Source organism: Lissotriton vulgaris, chromosome 6, assembly GCF_964263255.1.
Source record: "Lissotriton vulgaris chromosome 6, aLisVul1.2, whole genome shotgun sequence".
Classification (NCBI taxonomy): domain Eukaryota; kingdom Metazoa; phylum Chordata; class Amphibia; order Caudata; family Salamandridae; genus Lissotriton; species Lissotriton vulgaris.
Window position 1 is genome coordinate 317,607,133 of NC_141694.1, and position 21,277 is coordinate 317,628,409.

The 21,277-nt window shown below is 45.3% G+C and overlaps 1 protein-coding gene across 1 annotated transcript in view; it reads left to right on the top strand.

Moving 5' to 3' along the window:
- The window catches only part of NOL10 (nucleolar protein 10), a 742,763-nt gene extending 722,369 nt beyond the window's left edge, over nt 1-20,394 (top strand). The window contains exon 21 of the mRNA XM_086926337.1: nt 20,011-20,394. Within this exon, the coding sequence (XP_086782463.1) occupies nt 20,011-20,130 (120 nt within the window). The 3' untranslated portion in view covers nt 20,131-20,394. The remainder of the gene's footprint in view (nt 1-20,010) is intronic.
- Nucleotides 20,395-21,277: the final 883 nt, after the last annotated feature.

The following is a 21,277-nucleotide window of genomic DNA, read 5'->3' on the forward strand; positions in this document are numbered from 1 at the left end:
TGTAGTCTCTGATTTTCTTCTCGAGGGCATGAAAGAGAGATTCGAGATGTATAACGGTACATTTGTAAAGAAGTATAGGAGTGGTGTTGAGATCCCCATTTTAGTGAGAGCCTCCTGACCTGTCACGGATAGTGGGAGTGTGCCCCAGAAGGATACTTGGGAGTGGACGGCTGTCAACGCACAGCCATGGTTTCCATCCAGATAAGTATGCCAAGCTGTCGATATATTTGTATGCCCAGGTAGCGAAAGGTATCAGGCTTCCACTGTACATGCACTCCATTAAGTATATGCATAAGGTCCCGACATGTGCTGTTGAATGGATACAAGCAAGACTTTGCTGCTTTGACTCTCAGCCCCAACAGGACAGCAAAGTCTTGCAGGATGCATGCTAGTGATGTACTCCAGGATATCGTCCACGTACAGTGAGAGTGCGTGCGCCCCATCTCCAAGCAAGATACCCCAGTCTGCTCCAGCGAGGATGGTACCAGCCAAGGGCTCTATGGCTAAGGTGAAGAGGAGCGGAGATAATGGGCATCCTTGCCTAGTTCCCCTTCCCACCTTTTTTTACTCAGATATATATGGGCTGGTTCTAACCGTACCATTGACTCCCTATATAGCAGCTTAACCATGCTAATGAACGTTTCGCGAAGGCCATATCGGGCTAGCGCAGCAAACAGGATTCCCATTCCAAGGGGTCAAATGCCTTCTCCAGGTCTAATACTAAGCATCCCAAATATGGCCAATGACATGTTGAGTATGCAGTGACTCTAAATAAACACCTCAAGTTTAAGGATGCGCTACAAGAGAGCTCAAACCTATTTTGATCAGCATGGACTAGGGTGCCAGTTGGTCCACTAGTACCTTGAAGTCTATGTTTAGTGGAGCCTTGGTCTGTGAGGTCCCTGTCAGATTTTAGTAGTGACACTAGGCTTGCTTCACGCATCAGTGAGGGGAGTTCCGACTCTTCTAGTGCCTCAGTGTAAAGGGTATGTAAGCACGGGACTAGTGCTGCTGCGTATTCCTTATAATATTGAGCTGGGAGCCCATCTGATCCGGGAGTTTTACCCGTCGCCAGCGCCACAAATTTTGTCAGGAGTGATTTGTGTGTCTAGTGCCCTGCACTGTTCAGGGGTTATTTTAGGCAGGCTCACTGAACCCAGAAAGACGTTCAACCACTCTGTGTCACAGCATCCCGAGGATTTGTATAGCGCTGCACAGGGTTGCCTCAATGCTGCATGTATTTCGTGCTGCATGTATTTCGTGCTGCATATATTGCAGGCGTCCCATATCGTGCTGTAGAGATGTATAGCTTGGCGAGCTTGTTCCTGGTGCAACAGCCATGCCAGCATACAACCTGCTCTTTCTAATGTTGCATGCATGTGTGCAGAATATGCTGCGTAGTTGTCGCTCCTAAGCCTTTCCAATAATTCTACATGTTCGCTGCGCAGCTAGTCTAGTCGCCGTTTCTCCCCCATATTTGCAACTGCATTGGTTTCATATAGCAGGAGCATCTGTTCTGCTGATTGACTCGCTCAGTTGTTTATGAATGTTCCAGGTGAGTTCTAGACCATGCCCCCCTAATAGTTACTTTAAAAGCGCCCCATTCTAGGAGCAGGTTGCCTTAGGAGCCATCTTTTACCTCAAAGTATTCTGTGGTCAAAACCCCCAAGGATACACAGAACACCTGATCCTCCAGCACTGTCAGCTGGAGGTGCCAAATGTGGACGAGTGGCAGATCCACCTCCCACTTGAGTTGCAAGAGTTGTGGGTTGTGATCGGAGTGTGTGCCCCCCAGGTAGTTACTCTCTCCAACTAAGGGAAGGAAGATGGGCAACCCCACTATGTGATCCAGGCTTACATGCAGACCATGTACGAGGAAATAAAATAAGTATATGCGCATGTCTGGATTGCGAATATGCCATTTGTCAGCAAGGGACCAGTGGGTCCGCCACTCAGCCAGCGCCTGTGCATGCAATGCCACTGTGGTGCGTTTCAGGGGCAGGAATGATTGGTCTAGCCTCACATCCAATACCAAGTTGAATTAACCACCTACCAGCCAGGGAATTTCACTCCAACGGGCCAGGACCTCAGGCAGTTTACGAAGGAGTGAAACTTTGCTCTATATTGGGTGCATAAACAGATCCAATGAGGATTTGGCCGTTTAGCCTCCCATTTGTGATCACCTACCTGCCCTCTGCGTCAGCCTCCACCACATAAGGAACCCCTGCTCTCATCCATACCAAGGTCCCTCTAGCTTGAGAGCAGTAGTTAGTGCTATATATCTGTCCTCTTCAGCAAAGGCAATCCACCTCTATATGAGTCAGATGAGTTTCTTGCAGGAGAACTATGCTCGTAGATCTGTACTGTAAGTATGAGTATATGGCAGTGGTTCCCAAACTTTTGACTTCTGAGGACCCCCATTGACTTGCCACTGGAAGCCAGGGACCCCCAGCAATTTGTATGATTTAAGTTTCAAACATTAAAAGAGTAATAAAAAAATAAACACAAATGTGCATACAAAATAAATACTCTAATTACTAAGAATGTTAGTATTTTATATTGAAAGAGTTTGAAAAAACAGAAAATGTAATGGGAAGATTGGTGCTGCATCTCCGTGATTAACTTTTAAATGGTTAGTTTTATTTCACAGTACAAGGCTCCTGCCAGGAAACCCAAAGTATCCCTGGCAAATGTTTTCAGACCAGTTCCGTACAGTGCACACCAAGTTCTGTGAGTGAGCCTGACAACTACAAAAGTGGCTTTGGAAGGCTCTACCCACAAGTAAATTTAGGATACAATGGTGCATTATACTACACATTTATCATTCTATATTGAATTGTATTAGCTTTTAAGCAATAGTAAATGATGACCTTACTATGCACCAGGATACAACAATCTTTGTTGGGGTTCTTCAATGATTCCCTTATTATCACCCTCCAACAGTGCATCTCATTTCTCCACAGCACATCTGTCACATTTGTTTTATAGCATCTCTTATACCATTGTATGATGTCAGAGCACTTTACATCACACACATATAGAGACAATGAATCATACTTATAAATCAGTGTAGAGAAAATGTTACATAAGGCTAAGGGGACTACAAGGTGTAGGAATTCCATGTCTTTAATACTGGTAGGCATTTTTAAAGAGTGCTTGGTCTGGAAAAGCACAAACTCAGGATTCAGAACATAACAGTGGTTAGCATTGACTAACAATCAAAATGTATTTCCACCCAAATAAACCCCTTTAGCAGCATCAGGATAATGAAAGAATGGGAAAAAACATAAGTTAGTAACTTGTACCATGCAGTGTATAAGCAGCTCCTTGATGACAGTGTTAGGTCACTGTCCTAGATTATGATTGTCTCTTAAGAGCTGCAGAGTAACAAAAGAATCTCTGTGACAAAAGCAGTAGCCCACTGACCTATGCACATAAAATACTGTTTTTTAACATGCATGGCACACGTTATTTGCAGCAGGCATATTAACCCTTTGTGCTACATTAGATAAGTCAAACCTGCCACTGGACAAAACTCATCTCTCTCCAGCAGGTGCATTAATCACTAGTGTTATCTTGACACTTTTATTGTTGCTTGAAAACTGCTAATTCTACAAGGAACTTTGCAGTGCTTTTAAAACTGCTGCCTGAGGACCCCCTGGGAATGTGTCACGGACCCCAGTTTGGGAAACACTGCTCTACATCATAAGTCACGTTCCACCTGACTCCCTAGACAGCCACCTTCTGATAAGAGATCCAAGTGCTTTGACGCTGTGGGAAAACAAGTTGCGGGGGGTGCTGCCACGCACCGGCACATCACCGACGCTGTATGCCTCCTCTCCTGGTACGACGAGGCACACTGGGAAGAGATGGAGAATCTCCTGCAGCACCTCCCGGACCGCCATCACAAGAGGGAAGAGGAGTTGTCTACGAAGGCACTGCCATCTCAAATGCCACCATTCACTGTACTTTAGATGCAGCCAACACTGCGGCCAGGGGAGTCAACACCTCTGTCCTCCTGCATCGTCACTCATGGCTTAGGGTGCCTGGCTTCAAGCCAGCAGTGCAAAAGAACTTCATTAACCTCCTGTTCAATGGGGAGCACCATGTTGGACCTCAGACTGACACCATGCTTTAGAAGGTCTAGAAAGACACGAAGGTGGCCAAGGCGATGGGTGCCTTTGTCCCTTCTGGGAGGGTTTCCTTTAATAGACAACAATGCTGAGGAGGCTTTAAATCCATTTCCCCAGATAACACCCAGTCCTACCAGAGGCAGCAACAGGGTTATCACCAGCAGGGTGCTAGGGCTTATTCCAGAGGGTCCTTCTGAGGGAGCAGCTCTATTGGTTGAGGCAGAGGTTTCCCCGTTAAAGGAGCCTCTACCTCCAAGAACTGACTTACCTCTCATCCTCCTGATCACTCCACGCCTATCAGGGTCGGCTTCAGGGTTTTTTCCCCCAGGGAGGAAATCACCTCTGACCTTGTCTATAATCGAGCATGGCTACTGCCTGGAGCTCATTTGAGCCCCACTAAACATATCCCCCTTCGATCCCTACAAGTATACCCTCACCAAAGGAATGGCTCACGCCGCTTCATGAGGAAGCCGTTCCTATCCAAAGGGGACATGAGGCCATTGTCCCACCAACACAAGGGCAAAGGTGTCTTCTTCCTGTACTTCCTCATACCCTCATCAACTTTGTCAGGACCAAACTCTTATTGTAGGTGGGCTTACTTAAAACAAACTTCAACTATTGTAGTATCCACCAAGCATAACCTAGTGCATCCCATAGTAGGTGATATCGTAAATATTTTTATGAAGGTAGTCTGAATCCATTCATCACGTTACCAGAGAGTACTCCAGCTTGTGTCAACTGTTGGTGTTCGCCCTGACGAAGTTGATGGTGCATACACCAACACGGTGAAACATATATTGGCTACAGGAATTGTAATAAAGGCTGGCTGTATGAGAAGACGAGAATAAGAAAATTAAAGAATATATTGGAACATTATAAAAAAATATACTGGACTCTTGACAGTTTATATTTCTCAGCACTCAGGGTAAATAACATATTCCTTTTACACTTCCAAGATGGCTATGTTCATATCATTCCAAAATGGCTGGTCATTATTTCCTATACTTCCAAGATGGCTACGTTCATATCATTCCAAAATGGCTGATCAATATTTCCTATACTTCCAAGATGGCCAGCCATCACTCTCATTTGTCAGTGCTGGTGCACTTTTACAAGCATTGGCAAAGCCAATATCAACAAAGAGCAAGAATTGGAAAAGCAAAACCAGTTGGCTTGTAACTGTTTGTCTTTTTTCACCTTCTGTATTGCGTGGTTTTCATATTAAAGTTGGAAATATTCCAGCAAGATACTTTGGTTTCTTGAACTGAATTTCCTTGTGTATAATACAGTAAGGTCTGAACTGGTTACAAGCAGAAAGAGCTAGTGCTACTCTAACTAGGTGTGGTATATGTGCACACGTTTTTTGACCCAGGTGTGTAGCGGCATTGACAATAACCTTGTGCAAGACCTAGTGGTAATTTGCGACCAGCTAGAAATTTATTTTTCCAGGTCATGTGGAACAGGAGTAGACCCTATCTAGCTGAATAGAAGTTAGAGGCAGCAATGTATAGCTTGGTGTGCAGTGGAAGGTACGATGAAACAAAACTGTTTCTGTCTTTTGCTCATGTCATTCGGTTTCTCCTACAGCACGTATGCGCAGTCTGCGAAAGCGATTGTTATTAAAAAAAATCTTAAAGGGGCTTATAGCCCACCCATTGCTTACCTTGTCCTCCACGTCACTCGTGTTTTTTAACTTCCCATTGGTCAACACCTCCTCCTCGCCTCAGCTGCCTCCTGTGCTACTCTGTGTGTCCATGCAGTGGAGTATGGAACAAGTTCAGCTTCTTATGACCAGTGTCCTTCCACTGGCCACAGGCTCCTGCAAGTACTCTCCTCCTGAATGCATGTCCAAAGGTAATTCTATTGTCCCACTGATGTTTCCCCACCACCAGCGCGCTCCGTTGTTTTTTAGCCAGCCCCGCCCTCCTCCCACTGTCCAATTTGTGACCCCCTTCAAACACCCTGCACTATGTTTTTTACATGTTGCACAGCAGCTTAGCTTAAACCAAAAAAAGACATGCCATGATGCGGTCAATGCTGGCCACTTCATAGCCCTTTTCTTTTCTTTTTTTAACCATGTTGCACAGCAGTTCGCGCTGCTGTGCAACATGTAAACAAAATTGACAGATCCAATTGATTTCACCTAGGCAAGACCCATTGGCTTTGCCAATGCTTGGTTCTAAAGAAGGGACAATAAGTCAATGTAGATTCTGGGAAATTGTGTGCTGTGTGTGGGGGCGGGGGTTGGGGTTGGGGGGATAAAAGCGGGCCTTAGGAAGATTAAAATTCAGTTTGGTCATAGTCAGCTTCAGGTGTACAGAGATTTCTAGATTTGTACAATGATTTCCTTGAAGCCTGAAATAGTTAAGAGCATTTAAGTTAATGCGATATTTTAAGTTACAAGGAGAAGCCTTCGGATTTGAAGAACAGCATTAAACATAAATGAGGAGAGTGTGGAACCCTAGAGGACTTTACAGGTTGCTCAGAGTGAGGGGAATCGGGTCTTCATCCGCATGAACTACTCTTTGTACAAGAGCAATTAAGAGATTAGTTTCAAGCTGTCTAGGCCATATCGTCGTGAGATCAGAGGGTGGACAAGAGGGTCTGGTGATGTGCAGTGTTGAACACAAGACAGATCGAAGGCAAGAGTTACTGGTTTTACCAAAGCTTCTTTTTAAAATTTAACTTGAGCAAATTGCGTACCTTTGGAATTCTCTTCTTGAATCCGTTGGATTTAGTTTACATGATTTATATTTTTGAGGAACCTTCAAACATCACCTTTAATAATGCTTCTGCAGGCAAGGGAATCTCCTCAAAATTAAAATACCCCCCACTCTGAATGATACCTTGAGTCACACCAAGCATGCTAAGCCAGTGAACCCCGCCCTCCTTAGAAGTTTCATTCACACTTTGTTCCTCCTACCAAACATCTGGTCATCAATACTCTCACCCTTCCAGCTGTTCATCCATCCATCTGTTTTTCCCTTCACATTTCTGTTCTTTCACTCATTCACCTATGCTTTCTTACATTCATCTATTCATGCATATGAGTCCACCCTTTCATCTGTCAGAATATCCATGTATATATACAGCTTTCCAACGTCCATCCTTTCACTCATCCATCTTTTTCGCCCTTTAGTCAATTCTTCCTTCCATTCATACTTTCCTTTAATAATCTTTTCTTCAGTCTATCCTTTTACCTTTCTCTTTATTCTGCCTTTCGCCCTTCCAGCCATTCTTTTATCCTTCCATCTATCTTTTTGCCCTTCCAGCTATCCTTTTATCTTTCCATCCTTTTAACCTTCCATCTGCTCATTCATTTTGTTTCCTTTCACCTTTCTTTCCTTGTTTTCTTTCATGTTTTCATCTTTCTTTTAGACTTTCTTTCCTCCTCCAAATCTTCCTTTCCCCTTTTCATCAGCTCATCCCTTTTCTCCCCATCCCTACCTTTTCATTCTTTTCTTTCTCTTTTTCACAGTAATTATTTCCATGAGCCTCTCTCTCTCTCTCTCTGTTTTTATCACTTCTCTTTTTAGGTCTCGGCTAGCGTAGGCTGCGCACATGCACAGTCTCGCTGGCGAGAATTAATGACTCTGAGTAGCGAGGGTTAACCCCGCCCCTCTTCTCCATTGGCTGGCTGGCCTCCTAAACGGCGGCCATCCATTGGAGAAGAGGTCTCAATGACGTCATTCTCTCGCTGTAAGCCCCGTCCTTTTCGGTTTGGGGGGCGTGTTTTTTTCATTTCTTTCTCTCCTCTTTCCATTGGCTGGAATGTAAACAACAAGTCAAAAACACGCCAGTTGTTTACATTCCAGCCAATGGAGAAGAGGGGAGAAAGAAAAACACGCCCCCCCCCAAACGCAAAAGGACGGGGCTTAGTTCCTTCGTGTTTACCCTCTTTCGTATTCCACCTCATCCTCGTCATGAGCAGTGTTTCCCATGCTTGTTTATTTAATAACATGTCGTTGGCTTTCACTGAGCCTGCCTGGAACCTTTGCCCAAGGGTGCTTGTGCCCTCCTCCGCCGGTTCTGGGTGCCCACGTGCCCCGTTGTATCCTCTGCTCCTCCCAGTCTAGCGCCAGCCCTCGTCAGGAAGGCGTCTGCGGATGGTGCACCCTCGGGACGCGCAGAGTGCCGGTGACACGTTCTTCACGCCGGCTCCACCCTGCGGTTTGCGGCACCCCAGGCCCTCTCCACGCTCGGAGACTTAGGGCGGATGGGGGTGGGACACCTGCCCTGGTGTCAACACCTGTAGGTGCGGCCCTGGAGGAATACGCCGCTCCGAGGCAGCCCTGGCCGACAGGAGGGTGTGGGAGGGCACCGGAGGCCAGGGCTGCCCCGGCCCCACCCGCTCGTGCTGTGTGGGGGACTCCATGTTTGCCCCCGTGTACCCACAGCCCGGCGGCACGATAGGTGGGGCGCAAGGCTCTTCCTGCTGGGGTATGAGCGGCTTCTGCTGCCCTCTCTAATCTGAAATAACGCAGCGGGACCACGACCTTTGGTGAGGCTGATATCGGGGTTCTGGCAATTTACACAGAGGTGTAGGGCTGTGCCACAGGCGCACGACCCACTGAGCCACCCTGCCGCAGGCGCACGACCCACAAGCCACCCTGCCGCAGGCCAGTTTCCCCCAAAAGTCTGGTACACGTGTTAGGCCACGCGCCACAGTTGCCGCCTTGGCTGGTATTACCCATAGTGCCGCGTTTCACAGAGCGCCTCTTTTTGAGAGGAGTTTAAGCTGCATCCGTAGCAGTGGCTGTGCGTGGCGGAGAACATAGACTCAACGTCTTTTAATTCAGACATTGTGGGTAACCTGCAGTTCAAAGGGAGAAGTTGACTGGTGTTCTCCTGCAGAGGTCTGTGTGTGAGGAATTCCAGGAAGGTAGCCCCAGTGTTTAAGTACCTGCTGCAGAGGCGTGTGGTACCTACGCGGCACAGGTCGAATCAGGGCCTGGGCCGGCCCCACATCGAACTGACCAGAACATCACCCTTGGCAGAAATAACATGTGTTCTTTGTTGAGGGGGCGGGTAGGGGGTCGTTGCGGTGCGACGGCAGGAGGTGTGAGGCAGATAGGAGGAGCTCAGGGGTTGACGGGGTCATTGAGGTGCGGGCAGATGGGAGGAGGTGGCACGTGATACCACAGAGCATGCCACTAATGAAGTTATCTAATTTCACAGTTAACAGAGATTAGCTGACATACAGATAACTCAGGATTTGGGGTTTACACAAGATATTCACTCATGTAAAAAGAATGATGCACACGCCTGATTTTTTGTGGAGAGATGTTGGAATGCTTTGTTTTGAAACTTACAAAAGTTATCAACATTTTAGTGTGGGTAACTCTTTGTGTTTAGAGTGTATACTCTGTTGTTCCTCTCAGGACTGTTACAGGCTCATTTCTATACTGCCCCGTGTGAGCGTGGCTTGAAAATGCACATAAAGTGCTTCCAAGATCGGATTGGCTGGGGCGGGTGCACGTTCCGGAGTTCGAGACTGGGACTGTTCTTGGAAGGGGTCACTGTGAATGTGTAGAGGGCCCATGACGGTCACTTTCTTGTGGCCACCGGCATTGCACACGCTGCCCTAGCAGTCCACCCACTCAAGCTTTCTTCCAAACTGTCCTTGAGCAGCTGGGGAGGGGTTCCGTTGCCGTTGTTCCCGCACTTTTAACTGGGGAATCTTCAGGCAACCCGACGTGCTGCCTGTCCAGCAAAGGCGCCTCCTCACATCGCCGTGGCTATGAAGCGCTACAGAAATATTGCTTAAAAGCAATAACATACAGCATACTTCTGAAATATGTATGTGGATACTGAGAGATGAGTTAATTTATCTAAAAATGCCAATTCGGAGATCTGCCAGGCTCAGAAAACAACACAAAAACATGCAACAAACAGAGGACGAACAGATTTGCACAAACGTTTTTATTTTTTCATGCTGCCTTGTTGGCACGTTCAGCTCGCGTGCTGTACACCTGCACTTCCAATTGCCTGTAACAAAATTGGTTTGTTTTAGCAGTTAAAGGCAGTTACACAGTGTCCAGCCTCACAGAACTTTATCGCTGCCCATAAACCCTGACAGGATTTTTCAAAATGTCTCCTCGCGCAGCAATGCCTTGCGTTGTGGCCAGGGAGAGCCAAGGCCGATATTGCCAGCACAATTCCCTGGGACTTAATTTAGAAGGATAGGATCTCAATAGAGAGAGAGCTTTAAATTGGCACATCTCCCCTGGCAGCCCCCACCACTTTCCAAGCTCACCCTCCTCTGTTGACCTCATCTACTGTGACAGATGTGAGGATGTGGAGGGGCTGAAAGAAGACGTCCCAATCAATAACGTGGAGCGACAGAGGCATCGCTGCACTTGATCCACTCCCAGAAAAGCTAAATCTACTATAAACTCGTGTAACCAGGGACAGATCAGAAACGTCAGCGTAGTAAGTAACAAGACACACCAAGCAGCAGCCAGAAATGCACCACAGCAGCAGGAATGCATAATAAGCGTGTAACTATGCTGCATTTGTGTTATTAATAATGCATGTTACACAATTCAATCTAGATTATAAATACAATTTGATGCCATTAATAATTCATAATCACTCAGCACCCTATTAATTATTTTCTATGTGCTTCTTTGCTGTACATGACTTTTCATTCCTCTGCATTTGTAAATGTGAATTAATACTGTAATTTTCCAAAATCGAGGGTTTCTGACTTGTTTCTTCCTGAAACGTTGCTTAATATTCATGAGTGTGTGAATGTAGCTGTTTCGCTTTTGGAAACAGTGCAGAGCTGGCATTGGATGGAGTAGACCTATGAACAGCAGCTTTCAAAAACAGAGGTGGGCAGATGGGCAAATTCATAGAGAACCAAGCCAGTAAGGAGCCAGAGCTCTGGCTTGTTATTAACTTCTACTGTGGTAGCGCAGTAGCTGTGTGTGTATGGGGCTCTGTGTGTGTGTGTGTGTGTGTGTGTGGGTGGGGGGGGCTCTGTGTGTGTGTGTGGGGGGGGCTCTGTGTGTGTGTGTGTGTGTGGGGGGCTCTGTGTGCGTGTGTGTGGGGGGCTCTGTGTGTGTGTGTGTGGGGCTCTGTGTGTGTGGCGCTCTGTATGTGTGTGTGGGGCTCTGTGTGTGTGTGTGGGTCTGTGTATTTGTGTGTGGCATTTACGAGAGATTAGCTATTGCCATTGTAAATGACAATGCCATTTATTTATCTGTTTTCAAAACCAACACATACAAAAAAATGTTGTCATTTACAATGCCAATAGCTCAAACGTTTGCGAAGGCGAGACCGTTGCATTTTAAATGCTTGTTGTTTTATTTACTGTACATGTCAACCCAAGAACCGCAGTCCCCTGTCCTAATATGCCTCGGCAATATTATTTGTGAGCGTTTGTCTGCAAATGTACGACCAGAAGAGGCCAATAAATAACTAATTAATGTTTTAATGGACCGAGCTCATCAGCACACAGGGCTCAGTGACTCCCCTGTTTAATCTGCTAAAGCGGGGGTACGCCTTTTATCCAGTTTTTTGGTCTCGCCTAGACAGCGCATGCGCTGTCACAAGACCTATAGTAAACACAAATATGGAGGGTAATTTCTCCTGTCACTTGCCATTGGTTGATTGTGGCATAGGCCTTCTTATCTGGCTTATGGTTGGCTTTTGATCCCATATGTCACTTCTGTTTTGCCTCCGTTTTGCAGGAAGCAGCACCGACCAACTACAGTCTAGTTTCGCTGCTGGCTGTTATCTATTCATTTAGGGACTACTTGTTTAACCTCTGGTCCCTGCTTGTTCTAAACAGCTGCTCTTCGCTACCTCTCGGGCTGCAGCTGCCCCCTCCTCCCTTCTACTTGACGGGCTCTTTTCTTCGTGGAGCCTGCACAGCGCTGCTGATTCCCCTCCCCTTGTTTTTATTTACAAGCACTACGCTTTGAAACTTTACTACCTAAGCAGAAGGGAAGAATTTCGCGTGTCAGTGTAATAAATATTGTAGCGACGAGGTACACGAATATGGTCCAAAATTTTATTTATTTCCTCGAATGTACAACCCGGATGTGATCTCACGGCCAGAGCTGCAGACTGTAATGCCAGTAAACTAGGTTCAAGCCCCCATCTCCCCATGCCAACCAAAAAATGAATGTGTCCTTGTGCAAGGTAACACTCCCTGATGAGGTACACAAATATGGTCCCAAATGTACTTTAATTCCACAAGTGCACAACTAGGAGTAACACTGCCAGTTAGCAACTGCTACACGACAGGAACACAGATACAAATAATAACACTCGCCGAGCCCATAACGCTAGCGCGTGTTAAAGAACACACCCCAACACGAGCCCACAGCAGATGTTTAGAATTAAGCACGAGTGCTAAGTGACATGTTAGCATTGCATATGGTTTTCTTTTTTTACGGGCCGCTTCAGTGAGCCACATCAAAAAAAACACTACACCGTGCATCACTCTACGAAGAGCAGAGTGCACCCACCGCACAATGCACAGACAACACAAGCAACAAAGTGTGTCACGCCATACGTGAAGTGGCACTCACACCACTCAGCACCATCCACCACAAATCACCCCAAAAAACGTGCATCCCCAATACAAACAACATAGCACATGTCAGAGCATAAGCAGTACCCCACCCCCCATGAAAAATTCTAGACAATGGCACCACGATGTGCAAGGAGCACGGACGTCCCAGAACACAAATAGCAGTAGAGAATCCTACAATCGTGCCAGTCACAATGTACAAGGAACACTGTGCTCATCACTTACAAGCAGAACTGTCTAGCACACACAACACGAAGCATCACACAATACAAAACACTGTGTGTCTTATTACACAGGATATGGCAGAGCACAGACAGCATTATGCATCACACTATACAAGCACATGGAGTACCACAAATCATGCATCACGGTATTCATCGCAAGCAGCATCGGCGAGAACAAGCAACAGGACGATGAGAGGAATGTGCTTGCTGCGGGTAACAAAAGAACAAAAAGTAGACAAAGGGCACTCTAAATCAAAACAGCAGCCTGCTGGTGAGTGGCTGAGAAGGAGAAACCTGCTGCCAGCTGGGAGCACATGCATACCTGGGCAGAGGCGCAACTAGAGCCAAATTTCGGGGGGGCTAAGAAAAAATTTCGAGGGGGGCTGAACCTTTCATCAGTAGGCAGCGTGGGGCTGCAGGGGCTCTTAGAAGGGGTGAAACAACTGCAAGGCCTAATTAACATTTAAATGGTCTTGTAACGACCTGTGAAACGTTTGGGTGCGGCTCTGTGTGTGCCCGGGATCTGTCTCATCCCGGGCTGCCACACACTACGGGGGGGGCGGGGGGTGGCTGAAGCCCGGTGAGTTCAATGGGTGTTGCGCGCCTGTACCTGGGTAGATAGGTTGCCGCTTGGCTACAGGAAAGGGGAGAACACCAGCTGTTAACATTCTGGGTCTCAGTTGCAAAAGGTAGACACAGCCCCAGACTCGAAGTTTCTGGGGCTACATAATTAGGGTGACAGGAAAGCAAGAGAAGGCAACCTGCTGCATGAATGACAGAAGGGCGAAGCAAGCAGCCAGGCTGCAGGAGATGGGCAGCTGGGGTCGCAGTAAGGGCTAGCCTTAAGGCAGGGGTCCTGAGACCATAACACGAAAGCAGCCTGCACTGCAAATGGTCGAGGTCTGCGGGCTTGCTAGATGCAGACGGCTAGACTCGTAGTGATTTATTAGGATGAGCAGGGTCGGACAGGGACAGAAACTAGGCCCTGGCACCAAAATAAGTGGCCCCTATTAGCAAATCATCTAACTAAAAAACTGGCCCACATTTTCAAATCTAGGCAGTTTTTAACTTGTAAAGTTACGTTGTGTTGGTGACCTGAACTTGTTACAGGCAATGTTAATGGTAATATCGGGGAATCACCAGTAAAAGCCAACCGACCAGACCTTATAGCAGGCCCACAAACAGCCAGAAAAACGGCCCACACACAGAGCTGTCAGACCAGCCCTTCTGGCATTGCCAGATTGCCCTATAGAACAGTCTGACCCTGGCATAGAGACAACCATGGTGAATAAGCAGAGGCTGGCACATATGGACATCCAGGCACAGGCAACAGTTTCAAGCAGCTTGCAGCCGTTGAATAGCTGTGTTGTTGCTTTGTTATGATTATTACTCAGAGGTTGATTGACTAGGTCCATCGAGGGAAGTTGAGAGAATCGTTGGTACTCCCGTAAATAACTCAGATCGAGGGAGGAGGGGAGAAGTTACTATCGCAGGGACAGTGGAAGGCCAGACCATGTTTTGCCTACAAGCTGTAAACGTCCATGCGGACAGTGGCTCAAACACGAATGTTCCCATGTCAAATAGTATCCAGGCAACTGATAGCGTAGTAAGGCCAAATGGTAAGGAAATTAAAATCCTCTAATGTAACATAGCAGGCCTATCTTCCAAATTTAAAGATGCAGAATGGCTATTTTAAATACGGGATTTCCAGATTATTTGCCTGCAAGAAACATGGGAACTCGTCAATAATAACTTTTATCTGGAGGGATGTAAAACCTTCTTTTGCCCGGCGTGAAAGGCAACATCAGGGAGAGCCATGGGAGGGTTGGTTATTTATGTTGATCTCACATTACAGGGTAGATGGACAGATTTGGTTTGGGACTTTGAGGTTGTGCAGGGGCTCATTTTTCTCACTAAAGGTTACAGATTATTTTTTATAAATTTTTATAACTCCACGTCACATGGCCAGGGTCTCTCAAGCCTGCAGGATTTGGATGCTAGACTCACACAGACGGCGAGGGCAGAAGGGGCTTCAGTTATTCTTAGTAGGTGATTTTAACTGCCATCTGTGCCCAAATTTAAGAGCATTCTGTGAGGATTGGTCAACCTGTATGTTTGAGGATGGCCTTCACTTGGAACACACAAAGGAGGGCAGGGAGTTATGCTGCTTATTAAACATGTACACGCTAATGCACACGATGGAAATGATCGATGTCCAACTGGATAAATTGGTTCACCCTACATTCAAAGGCAGACCCCCTCCTCTTATCCTTGGTGGATTATTGCCACAGCTATGATCCACCTAGAATGGGAGGGGGGAGGCCAGGGCTACGAACCAGGGCAGGAGGCTGCGTTGGACTCATGTTAATGGAGAGGCCTTTTATAAATCCATTTAAAAGAAGGTGAACATGTAATTTTAAGGTGTCTAGACCTTGAAGTGGAAGGGGCAGACTTAGTTGAGGTTTTCAAACAGGTTACTGAAATAGTTGATACCTTGCTGAGAGCCCCTGTGCCTTGTGTCAAAAGAGATAACGCGAGATGGTTTGACCCACAATGTTCCCGCGCTCTTAGAGAGATGAAAGATGCCTTAAAGACCTCCCCAAGAGATAGGGAGTGGGTGTCCATTTGCCGAAAAAATTATAAGTTAGCTGTCAAGGGACGTAAATGCCAATTACAAAAGCAAGCTTGGGATGACCTGACAGAGGCAATAACACTAAAAGACTCCACCGCTTTCTGGAGAGTCATAAATAATTCTTGTTTTCAAGATTCAAACAAACTCGGGCTGAGTAATAACATCCTGCCGGAGCAATGGTGTGAGCACTTTCAAGGGCTGTATAATTACAATCCAAGTGCGGATCAACTTCAGGTGTGTACTGCGGAACGGGGAATACCTCCACTGAGATTCTCACTGAGTGAGGTCAAAACGGGAATTGAGGGTCTAACTAGGAACAAGGAGCCTGGCCCAGACGGGATCCCACGTGACCTTTTTTTATAAATAACGTGGATCTTTGGGCTCCAATCCTGACTAGGGTGATTAATGCAGCAGTGGACACAGTAATGCCAGCATCCTGGTCCACAGCCATGATTGTCCCCATTTTTAAAAAGGGTAATAAGGATAACCCACAATGGTACCGCCCAAATTGATGTGTCAACGAAGGTACTAGGGCGGGTGATTTTACGTAGGCTGATAGATTGGGCTGGTAGGCCAGGGAAGCCTACCACCGACCAATGCCTCAACATGTATCTAATTTCAGCCAAATACACAATAGTCAGTCCAGGAACGATGTATTTGTCATTGATGGATCTAACTGCTGTTTTTGACAGAGTCAATAGAGGGAAACTGTGGGCACTAATGGGCGGGCTTGGTGTGGATCCTGGACTTATTAACATCTTAAAAACGTTGCATTTGAATATCACTGTTACAGTCAGATACAGTCAGGCCGGAAATAAACCAGAACCCTTTACGTGCTCTAGTGGTGTGGTGTCAGACAGGGTCGCATATTAGCTCCCTTTCTGTTTACGCTATACATAAATGGTCTTGATCGCGCACTAAGCACTTTTCAGGCAGACACCCCAAGGATAGGTACTCGTGGAATTCCAGTTCGGCTTTACGCAGGCAACGCGGTACTCCTTGCACACACCCCCAAAGGTCTGCAGATTCTAATAGATGGGTTTGTATCTTTCATGGAGAACCTGGATTTTTCTCCCAATTCGGCAAAATCTTATGTCATGGAAGTGGGCAAAAAGCCAGGTAAATCTTATAATTATATAATTGGATCTCATTGTTTAGGTAAGGTACAGTCCTTTTCGTATCTGGGGATTTTATTTGATGGGCGTTTACATTTTAAATATTTATCAGAAAAGTGCAGAACTATGGCCAAATGTAACGGATCAATAATGAACTTTGCACAAAGGCTAGGACGGTGGTCCCCAGAGCAGATCCTGAAACTGTACAACTCCATGTGTTGCACCAAAGTGCTGTATGGCAGTGAGGTATGGAGATTTATTGAGGCGAATCAATGACAAATAGAGGAGAACAAGTATCTCATGCGCCTGCTAAAAGTCCCTCCGAGCACGGCAGCCCACATTGTACACGAAGAACTGGGTGCCTGTTACATTATGAATAGGTGGGCTGTCAACCCTCTAGTTTGCTGGGTAAAGATCTGGTTAAATGAGGAGGCTGCACTAAGCAGGTAGGTTATAGAAGAATGTCTCTCCCTGGACCATGGACTCAAAATTCGCTGGCTAAAATATGTGAAGGAGTCCTTTGTGAAAATTGGATGTGCAGACTTATGTGCTAACCCCTTGAAAATAAGCATGCAGGATAAGGCTCTGGTTAAGGACCGATTCTTTAAGTATGCAATCATGCACCGGGAAGACAGAGAGTTATTCAAACCGTCGGTGAGGGAACACTTAGTAGCCAGGTCCACCGAGGGCATTGAACCATTCCTGTCCTGTATAAGTAGTGCCCATGATAGATTTTTAATGACTCGGTTCAGGCTAAATCTTTTGCATGACGTTTTAGCAGAGCCAGCAGGGTTTACACCGCACCCAGAGATGAAGGGGCCCTGTGGCTGCGACCACAGGTCTCCACAGGGCACCCTTCACTTTGTTTTATTCTGCCCATTTTATCTTCATCCCAGAAGACTTTTTCTGAGGGGTATTTTAAAAAAAGCCCGATTTAAACAAGTACGTGAGGCACTTTTATTTTTTAAATTTGCCCCAGATGCTTTTACACTCTTCTGTATTACAAATTTTCTAAGGACTGCATTTAGATTAAGGACCACAAGGGGTAGCGTCAACTAAGCTTTTAGATGGGGTGGACTGATGAGAGACATGTTATATTGATGTTTTTTTATCTATATAATTAAATTTTACCATATAGATTTTAGATTCATGAATTGTTTGTTTGCTTTTTTTTTTTAAACCAAGTTTGTACTGTAACCTCTATTGATAAACTGTCACTTTTATGGTATTTTTATATGCCGAATAAAGAAGTAATACTAATACTCAGAGGGTTCCTACCACTAGGGTGTCCCCCGTAGTCTGTATTGGGTTGCAGCCTGAGCTTGTGGTGCTGCAGTGGAGGTGACTGGTGACATCAGGGAGTCGGACTGCACATGGCAGCAGGAGCAAGTAGATATTAGGAGAGGAAATCTCGGCATTAAAAGTGTCGAGTCACCTACTTGAAACCGTACTGTAAAACAAATACCAGTGAACCCTGAGAGAGTTCAGAGGAGCAAAGCAAATGGCCTACTGGAGACAGACAGGTAAGGCCATGTGCCTACATAACCTTTTGAAGTTTAGGCCAATATGTAGTGTACCCAATAGCATTCTGTCTGCCAGAGTTGGATACTTACGGCCTGGGGAGTAGAGGATGAAGGTCATGTGGTGGAAAAGGTGCCATGTATTTTGGGGATCAAGAAAAAGTAACTTGCTTAGATGGAAGGAGACATTGATGGGCAACTCCTGCACCTTAGGATCAGGAAACACTCAGTGCACTGGCCGCCGAGAACTGATGTGTGGGTCAGAGGGTGACAGAAGTACCAATGTGTTTGAAAATGAAATCTGGGCACAGTGCGACAAAGCAGCAGAGCCCAGCTGGTGAAATGTGTTAGAAATTAGAAGTGGGTAGGAAACAGCTAACTTGTTGGGTTGAAGAATAGTAACAAACATTTGCAATGCAATAGAGTTTGAGCTATTGACATTGCAAATGACCTGGGCCTTTTATTTTTGTTTTCGTTTTCATAGCATAAATAAAAGGCATTGTCATTTACAATGCCAATAGCTTAAACTTGCGTAAATGCGAGACCTATTGCATTGCACATGCTTGTTTTATTCGTTCTCCATCCCTCATATCCAGTCCACAATCCCTTTTCTTGCCATCACTATGAACGTTGTCTGGGATACGTCTATGATATCCATGTTTATTATATAAAAATGGGTTTGTACTTAAAAATAATCTCTGTGATGTGAGTGAGTAGAATGAGTGGCAACGAGTGAGAAACAAGTGAGAAGTGATATATTGAAGCTAATGAAAGGGTTGGCACTGCTTAAGTATGAGGCCATGGAACGCACTTAATCCAGTGTAAATACAAAGAAACGTACAATCTTGAAAAAGTTAAAGAGCTTTTCTTGGAAGTGCGGCTGATATTTTTGTACCATGACGTACAATATTCTTGCAGCTGTCCTTGGAACACAATGTTGACTGAAACAGCAACATAGTTTGTTTGGCGATTAATGGATCTGTGTCATCCAGGCATGAACGTGACTCTTGCCAGATACATAAAGGTAGCTTCTTGTGAGAAGTTTCGCGTTTCTCGTGGCTCTTTACATACCTGAACTTGAAAGCGGATCGTTAAATTGTTATGGAAGAATAAATCGGCTCTAAATGCGTTTGTAAATCCGTTTTAGGGAAATGGTAAAACTTACTAGACACTTAAAACAAATTACAGGACATCTTGTCCAATCTAGAACGACATTTTCTTTAATTCTCTTTAATTTTTAGACTCACACGTTCGCTCCACCGGTCCATTGGATCACAGGGTCCGAAATAGAAACTTGGTTTCAAAAACTACGGTTAAAGCAGTGTCTTTGTTGGACCTGGGGGATTATAGACGGTCGCTTACTTTGTTGTTGTTATTTATTCCTGATAAAAGAGTGACCCTTCCCAAATTTTTGGGGAGGAGGACGTCAGCTCAGTTGATGAAACGCAGAGATGTATAAATGTTAAAATCGGTATTTATTTATGTGTGTTTTTAAAGCATGAAAATATTAGCTAGTTCTAACCCTAAATGAATAAGCTAGTTCTTAAGGAGGACATTGAGTTAACCATGTTCAGTAACTTGACTTGTTAGTGCATGTTTGTGTGTTTTACCAGAATGTAATGGGTTCAAATGACAACACCCTAGTTAGCCTCATAGCTGCCTGAGGAGGATAAAATAAACACCAGTGAGTTGGGTAATAGCTCCTCGTCGAAGTGCCTTGAAGCACTGTACTTGTACAGTTCAGTATGTAAGTAAGCTGCTTATTGTTCTTGAGTAGGAGACTTTTTTTATTAATTTGTCTTTTTCTTTTTTTGTCTCCTCTCGCCCCCCATCCAAACTAGTCTGAACAACAGAAGAAACGTCAGGAAGATGAGAAGAAACATCAGGAGGAGAGGAGAAAGCTTCGACGTTCTGCGGGCCATCTGAAGAGTAAACCTCAAAAGGGCCGCTCCTTCTTCTGACAGCTCTGAGTTTCACGGCTTTCCATCTGGGATTTTAACAACATCTCACCAATAGAAGTGAATGGCTCTGTAAATAGGAATGAACACCCACATAGGGACTGAGGCTACCGATGAACACACCTGCCTTGCCTACCATGGGCTTGGACTTATCTTATACTTCAAAGTGCTAGGACGAGGCTGCACATCATCATTGCAGCCGGAAAATGACTGGTCTGTAAATCCTCCATGCACATCACCGCCGCTCAATAAACCTCTTTTAGATAACTTGTTTATGGTGTTTGACATTCGGCGATGCGACCTTTATAGCATTCAAGTGAATGCTTTTTAGGAACCCTGGAAGTAAGTATTAGCGCTGGAATTCAAATCATTGTGCTTGCTCGTTCAAAATTATAATTTAGATGTGACCTAACCTATATATAATTTTGATGGGATCTAACCTATATATATTCTCATTTAACATTTTGTGTTTCCTGTACCTATCTTCAGATGTTTTGTTGTGTTTCTGCGGCTGTTCCCAGTTTATAACTGGAGCACCACAATGGAACAACCATTTGGAATTTGGGTTTTCTGATTGTGTTGTACATTTAAAGAACTGCAGCACTTCATTGCTCAAGTGTACCAAATGTACTACCATTTTACAGAAAGTGACAGAGTTCATTCAGAGCCAGCAGAGTCTTGTGGCAGCAGTGAAGATTGATCTCTGTATGCCGAATGAGAGGCAGCAATGGATACCACAGTATACTCAGTCATCGGGTGTCCGCCTGCCTTTAAAGCACCCCTGACACTCTCTTTTTACATACTCTTGGTCATTGTTCTGCCTTTTTTTTGCACTTCAAGACGCCTTCCAAAGGCTCCAGGTTAAGAATTTCTATTTAAATAATGTACTTTTCAGATAGCAACAACGGTGCACAATTAAATAGCACTGTTATTGGGTTTGCTCTTAGAATTCTGAATCAAAATAACTTTGCTAATAATGCATTCTTGGTTTAGTTCTCCGTATTATTTGTGGTAAAATACATATTTTCCAAGATTTCTCCAGCTGTTGAAAATACATTGGAAAAAGTGGAGTGTGTAACTTACAGTTTGTGTATCAACAGAGTGTGGTAGGCGAATTGGTCATGTAGCCAACCATTTGAAAGCATTAACC